Source organism: Corvus brachyrhynchos, unplaced genomic scaffold (assembly GCF_000691975.1).
Source record: "Corvus brachyrhynchos isolate BGI_N302 unplaced genomic scaffold, ASM69197v1 scaffold479, whole genome shotgun sequence".
NCBI lineage: Eukaryota > Metazoa > Chordata > Aves > Passeriformes > Corvidae > Corvus > Corvus brachyrhynchos.
Window position 1 is genome coordinate 570,287 of NW_008240089.1, and position 21,646 is coordinate 591,932.

A 21,646-nucleotide genomic window follows, 5' to 3' on the forward strand; every position below is an offset into this window, starting at 1 on the left:
TGAACGGAGCGCGCCCCGCGCTGCCGAGCGCGGGAACGGAGTGAGCGCACCGGGAGACGCCGCCTGTGTCACCTCCGTGCCCAGCTCCCCTCCCGTGTCACCTCCGTGCCCAGCTCCCCTCCTGTGTCACCTCTGTGCCCACCTCCCCTCCTGTGTCACCCTGTGCCCAGCTCCCCTCCCGTGTCACCCCCATCCTCCTCCCGGCTCCGGGCAGGACGGGGCTCACGGATCCCCAGTGTCAGCTGCTGCAGCTCCAGCACAGTCCCTGGAAGCAGCAGCTCCTGCTCAGAATTCCTTGCTCGGATAAACCTTCATAACGCTGTGTGTCACCTCTGTGCCCACCTCCCCTCCTGTGTCACCCTGTGCCCAGCTCCCCTCCCGTGTCACCCCCATCCTCCTCCCGGCTCCGGGCAGGACGGGGCTCACGGATCCCCAGTGTCAGCTGCTGCAGCTCCAGCACAGTCCCTGGAAGCAGCAGCTCCTGCTCAGAATTCCTTGCTCGGATAAACCTTCATAACGCTGCTGGCAGCTGGAGCCAGCCCTGCCTCAAGCTGACGGGCCGAAGCCGTGCGGTTTGGCATTGCTCGAGGAAATACTTCTCCAGCTCCAGGAGTGTTTGGACAAAGCTCTCGGGCACGTGGTGGGATTGTTGGGGGTGTCCTGTGTAGGGCTGTCCTGGGGTGACTTGACCCCAGGTGTCAGTTGGGCTTGATGACTTTGTGTGTCCCTTCTCGCTGAGGACATTCTGTGATTCTCTGTGCTTGACCCAAATGCAGAGCACGAGGAGAAGAATCCTGCTTTTGTATCAGATAATGAGAGTTTTGGCCTCCGTTGGGCCTGACTTTCACCCAGCGTCATAAAATTTCACAAGAATGACATTTGTGCAGCTATTTTTACTGACCTTTTAAAGCCAATTCTCATTTCTGTTGGTAGGAATTAGTCCTGACACTTTCTGGTCAGTGTGACCTTGCTTCCCAGCGAAGTGCTGATTTTGTTCCACTGTCAAATTAATTACAAATAGGAGATAGTTCACAGGGATTAATTAGGGCATGGATGTACCATATGGATTCTGGAGCAACAGTTGGTACCACCAGGTTCTGCTTTTTCATTGGGTGTTCGGTTTGTATTTGGAAATGAGAGGGAGAACAAAACCCTTCTATCTGACAGACCGTTGATTGTTGTTATTATTTCCATGTCTCCTGTCTGCTCTAAGTCAAGGGTAATTGGTTAAGAAAAACCTCAAACTGTCCCTTCCTGTTAGAAATCTGTGTCCCGGTGATGTTCAATGAACCAGCTGTCAGTGCAGTTACCAAACCCTCCGTTCTTCAGGTCATTTAAGGGAGAAAGTTGTTTTCTGTCAAGACTCGTGTTTAGGAAAATTCAAGGTGCCCTTCTCTGTATTTTTGGTACTTTCCAAGTCTGTTCCAAAGTTATGCTTGTGCTTTCCTGAGGGAACAAGTCAGCTCGGCGCTGGGAAGTGGGATAGGTAAGCATTTTTAAAAGGGAATTTGAGCCTCACTGCACTGTTTGACTCCGAGGGAAAGTCCTGGATTTCCAGCAGCGCTCGCATTAACTCCGGCGCTCCCACAGCCCTGGGCAGCAGCAGGGACGGTGCTCTGTGGTCACTGGGGGCTCGGCGGGGGTGGGCTGAGCTGTCACACATTTTGGTGTCTGGCGAATGCGCGACTGGGCAGCGCCCAGAGCTCCGGCGAGGGGCTGGTCCTCAGTGACACCGAGGTGCAGCAGTGGAGTGCTGGGCTCTCCCTGTGGCAGCCGGGGCTGGCCGGGGCTCTGACCATGTCTGCGGGCGCGGAGGCGGCCAGGTAAGAGCTGAGGGGCTGGGGCTGGGGCTGGGCTGAGAGTGGGGTCTGCCCTGCGAGCCTTTCCCTGGCTCCTTCGATGAGAACGAGCCCTTTGCAGGGTATTTCTCCAGAATCAGGAACTCGTCTGACATTTCCGAATTGAAATGCCAGCGCATGGGGCAAACCAGAGCCAGGAGCGGGGTGCCACGTCCCTTTGGATGTTTCACATCACATGAAACTTGTTCTACACGAGCATCTCTGTTTTTTGAACTGTGTTGAAAACACAACCAGCTGCTCCTTGGGTTTGTCACCCAGCACCTCTTGTCCTTTTGAAATGGGTTTATCAAGTTTTAGATCAGTTGGAGTGATGAAAAGTTATTAAAAACATTTTACTGACAGGCTGTTCCCTTAGCAAAGGGTCTGACTGCCTTTAGTGCTTTTAGACTGGAGTTGTAAGTTTGTCCCATCACTGATGGAGGGGACTATTGAGTTACTGCTAATAGAAGACATTTCCATTTACACTTTCTTAATTGATATAACAATATTACAATTTGGGGTTTTTTAAAAGCAACTCAGAGGTCTAAATGCAGGGTTCTAAACAAGGAATTGTCATGAAATACCTGTTTTCTAGGTGTGTTCCATCCTTAGCCCTTCATTAGGGACTGTTTTTGCCCCTCATTTCAAAGCAAACACCCAACTCATCCCAGATAATGTGCAAGTGATGCAAATACCAGTAAATAACTGGAAAATTTGGGTCAAGGACTGAGAGCACAGCGCTTGCTTTGAACACAGCAGAGAGGAGCCCCAAGAGGGTTGGGAATGTGTGGGAGGTGAGGAATTCCAGGGGTCCCAGCCCTCGGTAGGGGGAAACTTAAAACCCGGGTGCTGGGCAAGTTTAGACCAATTTTAAAGAATTTAGCAAAGACGTTGGTGCACCCTGAAGAGTTTTAATTGTAGGCACAGTTTTTCTAAATGATTCTGTGGTTCTAAAGGTAATTGTGTGGAAATTATATTGCTTAGGTGAAGCTTTATCTTAAAAAGTCTTTTCTGGGTTTGAATGGTTCTAGAGTTTACAAGAACAAAATTCTTAAAAGCTGTGAAATCTAATCACTGATGGAGAGTTTGTGATGAATTTTAACACACAGATTTGTTGATTTAGTAATTTGCTGACTGCCAGCAACATCTGTGAGTCAAAATCCCCAAACTTTCCTCATCCACCACTTTGCCAAGGAAAGGATGAGATCCAGTGCCTGAGGTTGTACTTAGGTGTGATCCAGCCACTTAAGACCAGCAGAGCAGCCTAGAAACACCCAGTTAGGAGCTGGATAATCCTGGAGGTGCCTTCCTTGGGTGCATTATGGATTGAGTCCCTGGAAATCCAGTACCTTGGTGCTTCTCTGGACAGTTGGAGCCAGGGAATCCAGAGCCACAAGGGCTCAGCAGTGCTGCTGATGCCTCGTTTTTGACACAGCTGCAAATCTGGCGAGCGAAGACTCGTTATGGAGTGGTGAGCTTTCCATGGAGAGCTGCTGGAACACCACAGAGTGTGTGAGCCCAGGCAGACGCTGCTCACTGGGGTGAATTTTGGTCATTTGTGGTCATTGGCCCCTGCAAGGAGCCGCTGGCTGAGGGAAGAAGTGATGGATTCAGGAGTTGGGTTTGGATGATCCTTGTGGGTCTTTTCCAGCTCTGGATATTCTGTGATTCTCAGAAATCGGGCTGCAGCTTCACCATCAGCAGTGAAGGGGGCTGATCTTGTGGCTCTTTCCTTACACCACGGCAGGTTTTCACCACCTGTTTTAAACATGGGAATCACAAGGAGCGTTGCCTTGTACCTCTTTCATGCCTCACCCTTCCTGCTCGGACAGGATTCCCTGAAGCCCGGCAGGAACTCGGGCAAGGGTAGCGATCATTAAACACTTGGAGTGAAACCCTCGTGGATAATGGACCCCTTTGTTGTCAGTCCCGGGGGATGGGCGCTGCTGCCTCATTAGGGGGAAGGTGATCCTTTGCTCCCACCCTGCTTCCAGCCTTTTGTGTTCTGTGCTGCCACTCCACAGAGTTGACTTGTGCTCCAGATTTATGTCTTTTTAATCTGCTTAGTAGGAAGCAAATGATTGCCGTGAAAAAAGTTCCATTAATACTCCCTGATTTTTATGGTGGCTCTACTTTATCCCTGCTGAGCTGTGCAGGGAAGCACATTCCTGCCCAGCAGGTAGGGAGACTCCCTGAGTTACAGATGGTCCCTGGACCCCGCTGCCAGCCCCTCACGGGTGGCTGCACGGCCACCTCTGTGTGCCCTGCTTTGGAAAGGAGTGAAGGTTTTATTGCAGGAGCCCCTGGCATTGTCAGTGTTTCCAGCTGGTCTCGGCACTTCCCGTGAGCAGCAGGAGTGCAATTCCACTGTCCCGAGCTTGTGCCATGGAATGACAGGCTTGTGCTTTTTTGTTGACTCAAGTTATGGTTAATCATGGTCAAATTGTATTAAATCACATTTCACTTGCTGTGTTCAGTGTTGCTCAATACCTAAATTCTGCTTCTGAAAAAGCCCATATTTTTAAAATGTCAAAATCACCAAATTTCCCGTTCACTGCCCTTTCTTGGTTCTGGTTTTGGGAGACTCGTTGCTTTCCGTTAAAAGCTACATAAAGGAATTTATCTCCAAAATGCTCCTTGGAGGGGAAAGGGCAATGTTAACATTTCCTTTTCTGACCTCCTCATACCATAAATATGTGTTGTTATCACTGCTCGGGTAGTGACGCACAGTTCTCCCCAAATTCAGGACTGTCTGGAAGATCTGCTGGGGATTTTTAAGAACTTGACTTTGTTTTGGTGTAAAATGAAGATTTAAGGTGTAAGTCCCTGGATGTGGTGTGGGATAATTTACTTACACTATGTGTGGCTGGGCAGTTATGATCTTACTGGTGATTTCTGGTGAAATACTGAGAATGGCAAATACTGGAGCAAAAAGAAATCCCTTTTCCTTCTGCAAACATAGAGAACTTGGTTTCATACCTCAGTACTGGCCAATAATTCCTCAATGATTCTGTTTCAAGGAAGAAGGTGATTCCATTTCAAAGCAGAACCCAGGGCTTTAAGCAATAACACAAGTTACAAGGTTTTCTGGCTATAAATAAAAATCTATATTTGGAAAAAACAAATAGTGTATTTATGGACAAAACTGTATTAAAGGAAATGTGATGGAAAAATTGAGTCAGATGAGCTGATGTATGAGGCATTTCCCTCTGGAGTCATTGGGCTGAAAAATGTTTTATATGCCTAAACTTGAACAGATGCTTGAGCGCACACACACACACAGAGTCCTCCCCCGGTTCATATTAGCAGTTCTGCTCATACCACTGTGATTAATTCCCAGACCAGCCTGGTTTAGGCTCTGTTCCGGGGGCTTGGGGGTATTTCCAGATCATCCAGGTACTTAAGCCATGCCTAGCTGTAAATAAGCGAGCAGCCCGGATTATTAGCGGGATTTGTTTCAAGCTTTGCATTAGGCATGTGCTTAAATGACTCACTGAGCTGGGATTTACATTTTTACATGGGAATGAAGGATTTCTCCCTATTGCCTTGCCTAGATGGAAATCGGTGGAGTCAGCCAGCTTTTTTGCCTAAACAAGTCCATGAAACCAGCTTTGGGCTCTTGCAGTTATTAGTTCCAGCTTTTTAGTTACAAATTTGTCAGAAAACGAGTCTGAGTGTGCGTGCCTGACCTCCATTGGGATGCTGGTGAAGGAGAGAGGGAGGCATCCATATGGATGACCAGCAGATTGTGCCTCCTGTCCTTTCCAGTCCGAATGTCGCAGTCGGTGGCGCTAGAGGAGGCTGACAGCTGCATTTGATTATTTTCCATTGAGTCCCCGCTCTGGTGTCCCACTCAGGCGTTAATCTGCTGTCCTGGGGTGCAGTGTTTGCTTGTAGGTGGCTGTGCACAGCATTCCCTCTCTTCTAAACACCCCCAAAGTCTTCCCAAAAAGTGCCACGTCTTGGGGATGCTTCTTTCCGCTTTGCTTTTCTGATGAAGGAATGTAGAAAAATGCCTTCTGGGTCTAAACATGGGTCTGGCTGTGGTGTGCCTTGGGAATGCAGCTCCTACAGGATGAGGGATGGTGCTGGTGGCAGCAGGGGATGGAACTCCTGCCCGCGGTGACATCCCGGCGTGAGTGGTGCAGCCCTGCCGGACTCGGAACAGGCCATCGCCTGTGAAGTTCTGTATCTCTCTCATGCTTAAAATAGTCAAGAGCCTGGAAGGGTGATTGTATGTCTTGTGTGTGCCCATGTTCCCTTGAGGGGGAGTTTTGACTCCTTGTTAACTCCTGGAAGCCTGGCTCTGGTGTGGATTCAGGGACAGTGACGACGCCCAGCGCTGCCTAGTGCTGAGGTTAGAGATGCGTCTGTAGGCAGGCAAGGGGGTGGGTGTAGGCTGTGCACGTGGGGCTGGCCTTGGTGTCAGTACATTTTTAAATGGCATAAAATTGAAATAGTTAAAGTTCCTAATGTACCTTGCAGGTGTGCTTTCCCTGCATGTCCTCATAGAAATGTAAAAATCTCCTGATTCTCGTGGTAAACATTGAAGCAGTTGAGAAATGACCGAATTTTCCTTGCAGCAGATTCATTCGCAGGAGTTACTCAGCTGGTGCTCAGATATGTAATTAAACTATTTTGAAATGAGAAGAATTTTCATAGTGGAAACTGTGATTCCTGAGATATTAAAAAGCAAAATAAAATTGAAGTGTTTGGGAGGAAGCACACGGTGATCTTCCACAGAGCCATATGGAAATTATCTTTATTCCTTGGTTCGTGTGAAGTCTTTGCTCCTTCTGGAGCTGACTTGGAGCCTCCTCCTCAGTGCTGTCCCCAGCTTGGTTTGTATTCCTCGCCTGCTCTTGCTCTCTTTGCAATCTGTGACCAAACCGTATCGATCCGGGTGTCTGCAGAATCCCGTTCCCTGGAGGGCTGTGCTGGAGAGCCGTGGACAGAAATAAATCATCGCTGCCCTTCAGGTGTTCCGAGTGCCCGGGATCGTCTGGCACGTACAGAATTCCAGGGGGCTGGAACTGAGCAGTGATTAACAGCCCCACAGAGCAGTTCTGTTCCCTTTGGCGTCTGCTGGTGCCTCTCTTCCAACTGGTTCATGGAGGGGCTTTTTCCCCAACACCTCGGAGCCACTCCCTTCTGGCTCCTTTGGAGCAGCCACATGGATCAGATGGAATCTTGCCCGCTCCAGAGCCCTGTTTCTGACCTGTCCCACGTGGGGGCTGCAGCAGGGCATGGGAGAAGCTCTGGACTCTCAGCATGCGACTGCTTTGTGCCTACAGACTTACCCTTGCCTGAGGCACGGCTCTGGTTTTCAGTTTTTGAGGGGTTTTCCTTCTCCAGGCTACTCCAGGTCTCACAGCTCCCTGCCTGTTTCCCCCTCAGCCTTCTTGCTGTTTTTCACTGTCCTTCCCCCACCAGCCAGTCCACACCTCTTCTCCAAGCTCCTTCTGTTCTCCTCTGTTCCTGGGATAGGAGCTGGCCAGAGTGACCAGAGCCACGCACCATGGGTGAGCCATGGGCTCTCAGGGGGACATGGCGGAGTGACCAGAGCCACAGTGCCATGGATGTGTGTCACAGGCACATGGTGACACGGCAGCTTGTGCTGGGTGTGCTTCTCCTCTGACACTGGTGAAACGCTGTTTTGGGGCTGTGCTGAGCAGTGCCAGAGCATTCACAGAGCAGCCTGACAGCCCCAAGACCTCCTGCATGCTGAGGCCATCTCAGGGCGTATCTATTTTTAGGTGAAATTGAGATTTATTTTTTTTATTCAATGTATGCATCACTTTATCCATGTGGAATTCCATCTGCCATTTTATTTCCAGGTTGCATAGACTCATATGGTCCCTGTGCTGCTCTTCACGGTTGCCTCTCCACCTCCCCTCGAATATTTCCATCAGGGTCCTGGGCCACATCCAGACAGTGTCCTGGTCTGGCACAGGTCCCAGCCTCTCCCTGTGACCCCTGCTCTGGCCTCCCTCCCTTGCAGGAAATGGCTGTTTACTCTTACTCCCTTGTCTCCCACCCAGTTGTCTCTCCATACAGGGACAGTCCCTTTTCCGGTGGCCTTTGTGGTCCCTTCAGGAAGCCTTAGATGAGAGAGACTCGCAGAGGTTAAAACCCAGGAGATCTGGAGCCCTCTGCGGGGCTGGAAGTGCCTTTGCAGAAGCCACGCTGACTTTTCCTGTGGTTTATTGTATTTACTCAGATAATCAATGCCCTCTAATTCTTCTCTGTGTCATTAGTCCTGTGTGAACGTTGGGTTTGGAGAACTGCACTTTGCCAGGATTTTCCTGTCCTGCAGAGCTGACACGACACTTGCTTCCCTGTCCCAAGGCAATTTTAGGAATGGCTGTACCCAGGTCAGGGTCCATCTCCACACTCCGTTAACCCCTCAGTGAATCCATGCAGCCCTCCCTGCTATGATTCCTCAGTTTGGCTCTTTGCTCTGTAACCTCCCCCCTAGCCCCTGCAGTGGGAACCAGGGGAAGGGGCTGGCAAGAGCCTGGAGCTGTTCCTGGTGCTGTGAGTTGTGTGTAAAGGAGTCCCATCATTTTCCCTGGATGGGTTTGGCATCTCTTTTAGTATCATTAGAGCTGAGCCTGTTCCTGGTGGTGGCTTTCTGCAGGGAGACTCTGTCAAGGTGCAGGTGGGAATCTGAAGTGGGAATGCTCTGAGGGCTGGAACAGCTCTGCACTGGAGATGGGCTGGGAGAGTTGGGCATGTTCAGCTGGAGAAGAGAAGGCTCTGAGGAGACCTTACTATGGCCCTTCAGCCCCTTATAAAGGGGCTTAGAAGAAAAATGGGGACTTTTTACCAAGGGCCTGTAGTGACAGGACAAGGGACAACGCTTTTAAACTGAGAGAAGGCAGGGTTAGATGGGGCATTAAAATGAAATATTTTACCATGAGGGTGGGGAGGCCCTGGCACAGGTGGCCCAGAGAAGCTGTGGCTATCCCTGGATCCCTGGAAATGTCCAAGGCCAGGCTGGACAGGGCTTGGAGCACCCTGGGATAGTGGAAGGTGTCCCTGCCCATGGCAGGGGTGGAACAAGATGGGCTTTAAAGTCCCTTCCAACCCAAACCAGTCTGACTGTGTTTGGCAGAGTAGGTGTGATTGCCTTAATGAGACAATGCACCAAACAACCAGTGGTTCCTTATCAGGAGTGATCTTATCTGCAGCTAATTCCCCTTTGTCAGAGTGAAGGAGGTGTGGTACAGCAGATGCTCAATTACCCTTTGCATTAGGAAGGTTTTTGCGAGCAGACCTGCTCAGCTCTGTGTTGGGAAGTGGCCCAGCCCTTGTGCATTCCCGGGTCATGCCAAGTAGAGGTGATCTGCGGGCTCCTGGTTGGAGCTTGAAGAGAACATCTACGGAACAAGCATGAAGTTCACTCAGTGACTAACAAGATGTCACCACCCTCCTAAAATCGTGGAAGCTTGGAAATAAGAATCCAGGGGAAGCTTGGCACTGTTGCCCTGACCCCAGTTGTGGCTGCAGTGTCTCAGTGGGTTTTCCTACCTCCAGCATCCCCACAACACAGCACATCCCATTTCCTGGGCCCCTTGGTGCTCCCCTGTCAAGTCTCATGACTGGTTTAAGCAGGACTGATGGGGAGGCTGATCTGCCTTCAATTTGCTGCTAATTGTCCCACTCTGTGTTGATAATAAATCTGATAAAATCCTTGGCCAGGAAAAGCAGTCAGGTGGAAAAACTGACCCGTCTGCCACTGTATGCTTGGTGCAGTGTGCCTGTCACTGGGAAAAGAGCTTCTGGCCTCCTTTCATAAAATTGGAGTTATTTCCAGCTGTTCTCAGGGGGAAAAGCCCCAGTTAGTGTGTGTGCTTCCCAGCTGGAGTGATGGAGCATAGGGAGTTCATCAGTGCTTCAGGTCTCTTCCCAAGGGGGTCTCAAAGTATTCAAGTCTTTCAGAAAAGGACAGTTTTATGTTTCCTAGTTCATTACAGGAATTTTTTTTCAACAAATAAGTCACTTAGTGAATCTATGTGCATATTTATATTCTAAATTTTATCTTTGGCAAAATAAAGCTGTTAAGACTCCTGTTGAACTCAAGCTGGAGTAACATTTTAATGCCAGTATGGCAATCTGCTGCCTTACTCTGCTCCTTGTCTCAGAATAAACTGTGTGTAAAACCAACTTTATTGAAACAAAACTCTTCAACTGTTTCTGTGGTTTAGTAGCACTTGGGAGAAGTTGAAGCAGCAGTAGAGTGAGCGAAGTGCTGGCTTGTTGTGGACCTGTTCTCTGGCAAGGTGCTGTCCATCCCAACACCATCCTCATGGATTGTTGTGCCATCTGGCACAGCTGGTCCTGCTCAGCTTGGTGCTCTCCACCTGGGGAGATGCAGAGTTGGGTGAAGTCTCAGGGGTCTGCAAGGCTCTCTGCTCCTCCGTGTCCCAGCACGGGAACAGTCCAGGCCCAGTTTAGCAGAGCTGGGTGGCCCGAAAGCGCCAGCACGGTGGGGTTTGCAGTGGTGAGGCTTTGGTTTGCAATGTCCTCCTCCTCTGCCTCTGAACATCCTTCCCTCTCTGCAGAGCGGCTGTTGTAGAAAACGTGACGTGGATTTGGTGCAGTTGTAGGCTGAGGCGGTGGCTCCTACTAGACCAGATGACAGAGCTGGGGAATAAAAGTCTTTTTTTTGAATGTGGGTCACGGAGAAGCAGCTGCCATGTTGCAGGATGGGTGACTGGGGACGTTGTGGCAGACTGTGTCGGGGTGCGTGGTATCTGTTTCATTTACAAGCTGTTCACAGTAGTTTTTGAGGCTTATCTATGAAGCAAACACTGCCGTAGTTTCTCTTGACTGTCATAAGATGGTGGTGGGAGCATTAGGTGTTCATCCCCATCTGATTGCCTCCCGCTCAGCCAAGTGAGAGCCTTTGATTTTGATGTACAGGAGCCGACAGAATTGCGCTCTTTTGGCTTCTCTCTCCTTTCCCGAAATGGCCGTGAGAGTGATATTTGGGTCAGCTGCCTCCAGTGTGTCATTTTCTTTTGACACTCATCCCTCTGAGCGCAGAGGAGGAGCCCGGTGGGGAAACGCTGTGGAGCTGTTGGCTGCAGTGGAATGGGGTGTAGTTAAAGGGGTGTTGTGGTTATTTGAATCACTAATCACATCAAGGCAGGGAAATCTCTCTGATGCCTGACTGGAACAGTATGGGAGTGAGGATGGCCTTCCCCAGACCTCGCTGCCAGAGAGCTGGAGGGATCCAGGTAAGCACATGGATGCTCCAGCCTGCCCAGAGGCTGCTGCTCCCCAGCAGCGCCTGTCCCTCAGTGCTTCCTGGGGATGCAGCACGCAGAGGTTCTGTGTGTTCTGTGTGTTCTTCCCTTTGGACCCTTGTGGGTCCAAATCCTGGGGAAACAGGATTGTTCCTTCTTGCCTGGCTGCAGTGCTCGGGGTCGTGGGCTGAGGTCTCAGGTGGGCCCAGGTGCTGCCGCTCCCTGGGTGTCACAGGTGGGTTTGCATTGTCCGGGCTCTGCTCACCCCTGCGTGTCCCCGGGTGCAGCCCAGAGTTTGCAGCAGGACACTCTCCTTCCCTTTGTTTCTTTCCCTCTGCTGTTCCCAGGCTGAGTTTGCAGCAGGACACTCCTGCCCTTTCTTTCCCTCTGCTGTTTCCATACTGGCAAGTGTGTCCCAAAAGGGGCTGAATCCCTGGGATTCATTGGCAGGTCTGTGCAGGAACCCCAGCCCCCATCCATCATACTCTCACTTGAACTGCTGTTGGTCACTCAGGACCTGCCTTTTGTCATTCTCCCCCCCGCAATTTTCCCATCTTTACCTTCCCTTTGCCATATTTGTTAAAATAGCTGCTGGGAGCACAGGTGCAGTAGGCAGCAGTACAATATTTTTAATATTTTAATAATGTATTGTGTTACATCATGCCAGTACTAGTAGCACTGTGTAGCAGTTGTCCTGCACTGGCAGGGGGAAGGATCTCAGGTCACAGTTTCACTTCCTTGTGTGGCTCAAGTCCCTGCAACTTGGCCCGTCTCTATTATGTTCATTCTTACAGGAAAAATTGCTTTGCTGCTGTTGCTGTTGTCCCAGACTCTTCTCCATGGTGCCCAGGGAATGGTGATGGAAAATTGAAACAGGGAAAATTCCACTTAAACATAAGAAAAGCTTTTTTTACTGTGAGCGTGGTCAGGTGTAGGATCAGACTGCCCAATCTGACTATTCAATGCTTGTGGGGTCTCCATCCCTGGAGGTGTTTAATAGGATCAGGCTGCCCAGAGAGCTTGTGGTGTCTCCATCCTCAGAAGTATTTAAAACCTGGCTGGGCATGGGCCTTCCAACCTGCTGTGGTTGACCCTGCTTTGAGATGTAAAATACAGTGGTTTAAACTACCAGTTATCAGAACACTGCACATTTCTGAGAGCGATGCATTTGGTACAAGGGAACTTAGGGGTTAAACACCTTCAGAAGTGACTGAAGGTGACTCTGTCACTCTGAAAGGAGCTGTCACAGCCTCGGGAACTTAGGGGTTAAACACCTTCAGAAGTGACTGAAGTAAAGGGGTGGCTCTGTCACTCTGAAAGGAGCTGTCACAGCCTCGGACCAGTCGGGTGTTGTTTGGGTGTTTGGTCTCAGATTTTGTCAGACATTGTGTGTCTGAGCCAGGGTTTAGTAGCCCTGAGCTGAGGAACGCGTGGTGCCTCATCAGATGATGTTTAGGAATCTCTGGTGTTTGGGAGATGAGTGCTGCCTGTGTGTGATCACCTCTTGGAAAAGCCTGCAGGATCCCCCGTGGTGTGGGAGAATGGGAATTGACAGCTCACACTCAGGGGTGTTCTGTGCACCTGAATCCACTGAGGCCACACTCACCCAGTCTGATGGTCACTTCAGCTGGTAGGGACAGTCTTTCTCAAGGATGCCCTCCAGATCTTTGCATTTTAAGGGTGTCAGTCCCCCTGTTTGCAGACAGCCTGGGATGGCAATCCAAGAGCTCAGGATTTGGTTAAACACTTGGTCTTAATCTTAGAACAGCAGTGTTGGGTGTTTTCTCTAGTATGGCTTGAGCTTCAGATTCAAATTCTTTAAAAAAAGATAAAATTGTCCTTTACCGACCCTGTAATTCCTTGTTTTCAACATCCAACTGAATTACACTGGGAAAGCTTTCCTGTGCTGTGCTGGCTCCTCTGCAGGGAGGAACAGGTGCAGCAGCACCAGGGCCAAGAGCAGGCAAGGCCTGGGGGGTCGTGCTGGACCTGCCAGTGCTGCAGGAGCCCAGTTCCTGCGGGAGCTGCTCAAACCATCCGGGCTCAGTGGGGTTAAACTGTGGTGGAGAAGAGCTGTGAGATGTGTGAGGCTGGAGGAGAGAGGAGAGAGAGAGCTCTGATGGAGTAAACACTGGGTTGGTTCTGAGCTCCAGCAGCTCTTCCTTGCTGGATTATTCCTCTTCTGCCAGCAGGTTGTGAAGGGGGGGATTTGTTCCTGCCCCAAGCTCCAGTCCCAGCACTGTGCTGGTGCCCCAGGGTTTGGTGTTGCTGTGACCGAGGCAGCGCCGGGGAGCCAGGGTTTCAGTGCAGGCTGAAGCAGCGCACGAGTCTCTGAGCACTTTGTTTCCTCCTTGATCACATTTCTCATCACCACAGTGCTGGCATCACCTGGGGCTCCTTCTGCCTCCTGATACCTGGCGTCTGCAGGACAGGTGTGAGGAGCATCCTCAGGCTGGTGTCAGGCTACGAGAAGTGCCAAACTGGGAGCTCGCTCTCCCAGTCTCTGACCTGGAACACCTCATTCCCGTCCTTCGGAAGGGATGCTGATTGCTGAGCGTGTGTGAAGGGATTCAGCCTGACACAGACCCCGCAACGGGCCTCCGAAAGTCTCATGAGGTGACAGAGACTGTACAGCCCAGCCTCCATTTTCCAGGGAGCCTGTTGTCACTGCAGGCTCCTGCTCTCAGATGAACTCGAGTCGGGCTCAGCTCGTCCTGTCCTCGTGCTGCTCCAACGGACCCTGCTCTTCCACGCCGGGGTCTGCGCGTTGTGGGTGCCTGCCCTGGACATGCTGCTTCCTCTGGAGCAGCACGGGTGCTGTAGGTGCAGTAAAAGCTGGTTTGGGCCAGCACGAAACACGTCGTGATTTCATTTGAATTTTGTCACTGCGGGGGAGTGTTGCTAAAATTGTCACTTGGCTTCCCATGTTAGCAGTACCTAGAGGGCACGCCGAGGCGACCGGAGGTTCGTGTCTTAGCTGCAAATTCCAGTTTATCTGTAAGCTGAATGCTCGGGTGGGTATATGTTGATTTTCAAAAAGATACGTACTTGACATCTTTATTTTTTTGACAGCGCAAGAATCTTATTATATCCCTACCTCTTACCCATATTTTTCTGTACTATTTATATCCCACATAGGATCTGTGGTCTCATAATTCAATGTGGGGTTTTTTAGACTCGGGGGATTGGTCTGGGAATCAGCAGTGCCTTGTTACCATGCCTGGGATTGGAAGGCACCATTCAGAAATGGTTTCCAAATTGACGTTGACATTGTGGCTTTTTCCAAACCATTCTCTGCTGTTGCCACGTGAGCCCTGCCAGATGACAGAATATTCGTTTGAAAGAGCGCTGTGTGCTCTCCAGAAAGTCCCAGCCTTTTCCTTCCCAAGTATTCTGTAAGATTAAAAATAAAATTCAGTGCACTTTTCTTATTCATTTTCATCTTCATTGCTGAAAATGGGAATAAAGTTGGTGGTGATTGAACCCACTTCCTTCACAAAGAATGGAAGGGTGGTGGCTCTGAGTTGTCTTATCCCAGGGATATCCCCACATGCTTGTGTCACTCAGGAGAATGGACACTGGAATTGCTGCTCAGGGAATGCAGCACAATTCTCACCAGGATTCGGGATGTGTTGGCACCATTCCAGTGCTGGGTCTGGCCACAGCTCTCTCCTTTCTTGAGCAGTAAAGTCTTACTCGTTTTCCAGGTTAAAAAAAAAAAAAAAAAAGAAACCCCTCTGCTTCCTCAAAAGTACTTGTAAATCATGTAATTTCTTACTTTTCAATGTAAATGAGATTTGAATGAATAATGCTAATTATTCATTCATCCTAATTCAAATCCTATTTTAATTAGCCTGTGGGCCCAATTTCACTTTCATGCAGCATGAAACCTCTTTTGATTAACAACAGAATTGCCATGCAGCTCTTCTTTTTTTCCTGCTCAGCACGTCTTTTTAAACTGCTTAAAAACAAACCAAACCAAAACAAATAAATCATTAATAAATTAATCAAATTTCATTAGCATGACCTGGGAAGACATAATTTAGGGAGGAAAAAAGTGTTCTGTAGATACATTCGTCCTCCTTAATAAGTGCCTCGAGGCTACGAAGTCTGCAGAGAAGCCTTGTCTGAGGAGGTGCTGGTGAACTGTGGAAATTTAGGGACCCTCCACTCCCTGCCATCAAAGGGCAGGGACACGTTCCACTAGACCAAGCCCCATCCAGCCTGGCCTTGGACACTTCCAGGGATCCAGGGGCAGCCACAGCTTCTCTGGGCCACCTGTGCCAGGGCCTCCCCACCCTCATGGTAAAATATCTCTAATGTCCCATCTCTCCCTGCCCGTTCGTAGTTTAAAAGCGTTGTCCCTTGTCTTGTCACTACAGGCCTTGGTAAAATGTCCCCATTTTTCTTACAGGCTCCATTTACCCTGAAAGGTCACAGGATGGTCTCCCCCAGGGCCTTTTCTTCTCCAGGCTGAACAACCCCATTCTCCCAGCCTGTCTCCATAGCAGAGGTGCTCCAGCCCTTGGAGCATCTCTGTGGGCTCCCTCCAACAGGTCCATGTCTGTCCCATGCTGGGGGCTCCAGAGAATTCCCCCTTGCCTGCTGCCCACGCTGCTTTGGATGCAGCCCAGGGAATAGATGGATTTCTGGGCTGTTGCTGGGTCATGTCTTGTTCTTTGTCCTGCAGGATCCCCAAGTCCTTCCCTGCAGGGTTGCTCTCCCTCCACCCACCCCCAGTCTGTGCTGCTGTTTGGGGTTGCTCCAGCCCAGCTCCAGGATCTTCCAGCTGGCCTTGTTGAAGTTCATGGGGTTGCCACGGGCCCACTCCTCCAGGCTGTCAGGATCCCTGGGAATGGCATCCCTTCCCTCCAGGGTATCAGCTGTGCCCCTCAGCTTGGTGCCATCCTTGGACAGGGATGTGCCCAGCTGTGCCCAGCCCCACTTCTGTCATTGATGGAATGACATGAAACGAGTTCTGGTGCCATAGAAACATCACAGAAGGGCTTGGATTGGCTGAGATCCATGTGGATCATCCAGTCTGGCTCTGTGATCCTCACAGGCTGCCTAATGCTGACCCAAACCAGCACTCCCTGCATCCCCATGCTCAGGTGCTTTGGACTGTAGCTGCCAGTTTGTACTGGGCTGGAGCCAAGGGGATCCAGTTTGTACTGGGCTGGGCCCAGTCTGTGCCGAGACAAGGCCAGGAGATGATTCCAAAGGTGTTTGGGATTCCACAGCCCGGAATGAGGCTGCCTTAACACCCACCTGGTGCTCGCTGTCCTGCCCTGCAGGTGCCCTCCATCTCAGGGGAATGGGGACCCTGCTGGAGCGTTCCAGCTTCTTCCTTTCTCCTGCCCCACTGCTGTCCCTGCCACACCTCAGCTGTCCCCCATCCAAGGGCAGGATTTTGAGGATTTTACAGCAACTGCTGCTCCACAGGGCAGTTCTTCCCTCCCTGAGTGGCGGGAGGTCGTTGCTGTTAGAGGAGAAAGCTGAAAGGAGGTGAATGTTTAAATGTTTAAATGTTTAAATGTTTAAATTCATAGCCAAGCCCCCCATGGTCTGGATAGAGGAGGGGGCACACCTGAGAGGCCATTCCCTGGCTGTATGTGAACAACAGCTGTGTTAACTCCAGAAATTCTTCACATGAAGCTGATTCCTGTTTTCCCATGTACCTGCTCCAAATTCTTCTTCATTCTCTCTGGATGTCAGCACCTGCAAAGCTTTAATTCGGGAGCCAGCACACTGTCAGAGATAAGGCTCCTGATATTTCATCATGGATCCTGCCCGCTCCAAGGAGCCTCCTCCGCTGGAAGTGCTGAAATGAACTTATGACAAATACAGGGAATGAAAGTCTCTCTCAAATGCACTTTCTGGCATGACTTAAATTAGCTGAAATTGCTGACATTCTGCCTTTCTCAGATGCGTGTCAGAGTCCATAGACTTTTCTTTCAAACATTGGAAAATTATTGAGTTAAATGTTGCCAGAAACAAGGGATGCGGGCGCCACGGGTGTACTCTGGGTGAAGGTTACTGTGTCGTGTCTGGGTGCTGCAGCACTTGGTGGAGAGGCAGAATGTGCCCCTCTAACCTTGGCTGATCCCACAGAACGGAAGGAATTCCGCTTGGAAGTTCTTGGGTTTGTACTGTGTTTAATTTGGATGGGCTGAGCCTTTTTTAAGATTTAATGACTGGTCATTTTGCTTGAACCAAAACATTTCCTTAAAGAGCAGGAAGTTCTTTGCCTGCTTGTGGGTCCTCCCGTGTTTGTCCCAGCAGCTCTGCTCGGGACTAGGACTAAAGGGACAAAGTGACACTTTCTTGGCGAAGAGAATCAGCTCTTGGGCAGCTTCAGAGCTCCACAGCCAGGACCCACTAATTGGCAGGTCCTGGTTGTTAACCACAGGCTGGATAAATCCTCCTGTATCCCAGGGCTGTGGGAACCCCAGCACACGTCTGTAGGTGGGTCTGGCACTCTGTGCATTGATATAACTGGTGGAATTCAGGTTGGGAATCACAGGAATGATTCCTGTGTTGTTGTTGCTACCTGTCTGCAGGTAGAAAATGCACTGTGAAAAGCTGGCATGTACCTCGAAAAAATTTCTTAGATGGGAGGTAGCAGCTTGTCTAAAAGTAAAGATTCTCTTACTGAAACCTGCACTCATTTCAAACTTCCCTGTCCTTAACTGCTGAGGAATGTGACAGTATATGAAAATTTAAAGGCTGGTTCCTGCTGTTACTCCAAATTTACATTGGCAACAGTGTTTAATTAATTTCAAATTTACTTAGTAGTTTACTTTCAGTGAAAAGTGTGGCCCTGACATTTTCAGGGAATAAGAATTAACCCCTTCTTAAACTCCTTTGGGTTTTGTCTCTTTTTTAGTGATGAATCACGACATGTCAGTGGGAACATGCCTGTCCTGTCGGTGCCCAGGGTGATGAGATGGGCAGAGCAGTGTGGTGGGAGGGGGTATCGGGACTCCTCCCCTCTGTTAACCTCCTGTTCCACATGTGGGGTTCACCTGCCTTTGCTGCCCATTGGAGACTTCCCAGGCACATGCAGGACCCCCAGACTCACTGTACCCCTCATCTGGACTCCGAATCCGAGTGGGAAATGCTGTGTGTGGGGCTGTCTGAGGCGCTGTCTCATCCCACTGCCAGAACTTGGTGGCAGAGCTGCACTTGGGTGCCTTTCCAAAATGGGGGCGCAGAGCCCCTGCTGCAGGCAGGGGCTGCACTGGGACTGGAACCTGTGCTCTCTTTGCCTGTTAAACACGTGTTATTTCAGCCAGTGCTCTATGGAACGATGGCAGCAGGGTTGTGTTGAAGAGGAGCTTGGATGGAAGCCTTGGGAGGATTGCATGCACCTCAAATAGCTGCTATCTATGTAACACATGTGATTTAAACATGTCCCTTTTCAGGGCTGAGTGCAGGTGGCAGCTGGCCTGCCCACCTGAGTGAAGGCTGGGGGTTTTTGTCCTAATCGGTAAGTTTGATGACACATCATGATCCTGCCTCGCTGCTGTTGGGATTCACTTTCATTTTCCTCCTATGTTTCCCAGCTAAACCAATCCGTCTCTCTAAATCACTCACTTTAGGCATCTTCCCCGTCCCTCAGCTGGTTTTGAGCCTCCTGTATCCACTCTCTGATGTTGGAGCAACTGCTGAAGGATGCAGCCGCAGGTGCCCAGGGCTGTCTCGCTAACAAGGAGGTAAGATCACCCTCCTGGCTCCTGATTGCAGGTGACACAGCCAGGGGTCACATCCATCACCTGCACTGTATCAGCAGCTCTCCTCAAGACCCTGATCCTTCAGGAGCCTCCCTCCCTTCCCTGTTAACTGACCCCCACAGCAACCTCTCCCTCTGTTACAGAACCCTGCTCTGCTGCTCCTGAGCTGCACTGAGTGTGGTTCAGGCAGTGGGGCTGTTCCAGGGGCCTCAGCCTCCCCAGCAATCCGTGTTTTCCTGTACCACTGGTAGCTCTCATCTCCAGTTCTCAGCCTGCAAACTCGAGTCCCATGTGCCCCTTTTGTCAGCAGCCACTCCCCAGCTGATCTTGGGAAGATCCAGCCTGGCTGCCAGGGATTTTCAGAACTGCTGTAATTATGGAACTGATCTTGGATCTAATGTGGGAATCATTTGTCAAGACTTGTGTTACTTCTGATCCACATAATATGGCCTTCTTTAGTACTCCCCTGTGCTATTTTTTTTCTCCCACTGTCATGAAGTGGTAAATCAAATGTCCTGCACAGCCCATCCACACCATGTCCCTGCTCTTGGCTTTTCAGTGAAACGCTGAATTCCGCCAGAGGGAGATTACATTGATATCCTTTAATTCTGCATTGCTTGCATCTCCTCACATTTCATTATTTTACCTGTAAACAACTCTGTAGTTATGTGGAAGAAGTTGAATAGTTCTAAGTACTAGTTTTCTTCCAGTCGTCTGGAATTTCTTCAGGTTAAGAATAAATCCCTTTTAAGATCAGAGTGCTGGAGATTTGTCCAGTTCTGGCTTCAGGATCTGTCACCAAATGTTGTTCTGATGTAATAATGTCTTTTAATAATCTTTAACAAACTGATATTTGACATCATCAAAGGTCTGAAAGAAGCTTCATCCCCTGTTGCTCTAACAGTGTCCAACAGTTCTTCCTGTGTTTTATGAGTTTCACTCGTTGGGGCTCCAGGAGGCCCTGCAGTGTTGCTGGGTTTTGTTCAAAGTGTTGTCAGACGGGAGTTTCCAAGGGTGGGATTTTTACTGTTGGGATTGCAAATTTATCCTGGAGTCATGGAATGGTTTGGGGTGGAAGGGACCTTGCAGCCCATCCATTCCCACCCCCTGCCATGGGCAGGGAACACCTTCCACTATCCCAGGTTGCTTCAAGCCCTGTTCTACCTGGCTGCAGCCATTGGAATTTGGCAGAGTTGCCTCTGGCAACGAGGACACTGTGCCAGGCCCGCTCGGGAGCACGGCCAGGCCCGGCAGTTCCGGCGCTTGCTCGGCTCCTGCCAGCGCTGTCCCCTCTCCCCTCACCCACCCACCACTCGCTTCTGTGGAGTAGCTCTTATAGAAGTTTTAGGGTAACTCTTTCTAATCAGGTTTTCACTACAAAATCCGCACTGAAATCTTTTCTGAACCTGGCAGGAAGCTTTTCAGCCTCCCAGAGGGACTGAACCCAAATCCATCCACAGGATAGTTCGAGCATAGATAGAAGTTCCTTGGCCCAGCCCTGTCCTTAGGCTGGCCCTGCAGGGTGACACTGCTCAGGCCACCAGGTTGTCCTGCCTTTGCATCACAGGTGGGCTGGGCCACCCCCTCCTGAATGAGGACAGCTGGTACTGGCCTTGGAGGCAAGTGTCTCCGTGGGTTGTGGCTTAGACCATGATCACCAGCCCCAGCTGTAACAAATTAAAATAAATCCCCTTGTCAGTGGTGGAACATGGCCGACAGCACCCAAAAATCTCATGGGCACTTGTCTTCCCATCCACTGCATTTTGGAGTCTTCAGCCTCTGCTCTAAATGTTTTTATCAACCTGTGACATCCAGAGCAGCCATGTCTCTCTCTCTTGGGCTGGGGAGTAGGTTTGGGAGCACATTTTTTAATGAAATGACACTGAACTGCTGCTTTTTCTTACAGCAGATTCCTCAAAAGCCTGCGGAGGAGACGTAGGATCTTCAAGCAAATTCTGGCAGCTGGATCCCGATAGCAGGTGATGGTCACAAATATGGATGGGTGTTGGGTGTAAAAGTCTGGAGTTTTTGGACTCTCTTGGTTGAGTTTGCACTGTTTAGGCTCAAGCTGATAAACTCATAAATGTTTGGGGGTTCTGTTTGTTTTTTAGATAAACTCATTTGACCACCATGAGTTGGAGTTTTCTGACCCGCCTGTTAGAGGAGATCCAGAACCACTCAACCTTTGTTGGCAAAATCTGGCTGACAGTGTTGATTGTGTTTCGGATTGTCCTAATTGCTGTGGGAGGAGAATCCATTTATTATGACGAACAAAGCAAGTTTGTGTGCAACACGGAGCAGCCTGGCTGCGAGAATGTCTGCTACGACTCCTTCGCCCCTCTCTCGCACGTCAGGTTCTGGGTGTTCCAGATCATTCTCGTGGCCACTCCATCGGTGCTGTATTTAGGCTACGCCATCCATAAAATCGCCCGGACGGTGGAGCACAGCGAAGCCGCCAGGAGGAGGAGCTTGCCCATCCGCTGGAAGCAGCACCGGGGCTTGGAGGAAGCTGAGGGTGACCACGAGGAGGACCCGATGATGTACCCGGAGATAGAGGTGGAGAGTGTCCGGGAGAGTAAAGAGAAGCAGAGCCCTGCCAAAGCCAAGCACGACGGCCGGCGGCAGATCCGGGAGGATGGGCTCATGAGGATTTATGTCCTGCAGCTCCTGGCCAGGGCCTTGTTTGAGGTTGGCTTCCTGGTGGGGCAGTATTTCCTGTACGGCTTCCAGGTGAGCCCCGTGTTCGTGTGCAGCAGGAAGCCCTGCCCGCACAACGTCGATTGTTTCATTTCCAGGCCAACCGAAAAGACCATTTTCCTGC

The 21,646-nt window shown here is 50.3% G+C and overlaps 1 protein-coding gene across 2 annotated transcripts in view; it reads left to right on the top strand.

Annotated features, from left to right (window-relative positions):
• Nucleotides 1-672: 672 nt before the first annotated feature.
• Nucleotides 673-21,646, top strand: part of GJC1 (gap junction protein gamma 1) — a 22,999-nt gene continuing 2,025 nt past the window's right edge. Inside the window, exons 1-4 of one of the 2 annotated variants that reach the window (XM_017744762.1) lie at nt 673-1,823; nt 18,694-18,807; nt 20,732-20,804; nt 20,937-21,646. In XM_017744762.1, coding sequence (XP_017600251.1) covers nt 20,956-21,646 — 691 coding nt within the window. In that variant the 5' untranslated portion in view covers nt 673-1,823; nt 18,694-18,807; nt 20,732-20,804; nt 20,937-20,955. Of the gene's footprint in view, nt 1,824-15,355; nt 18,808-20,731; nt 20,805-20,936 lie in introns of those variants that run through there. The other variant, XM_017744763.1, reaches the window with a different exon arrangement.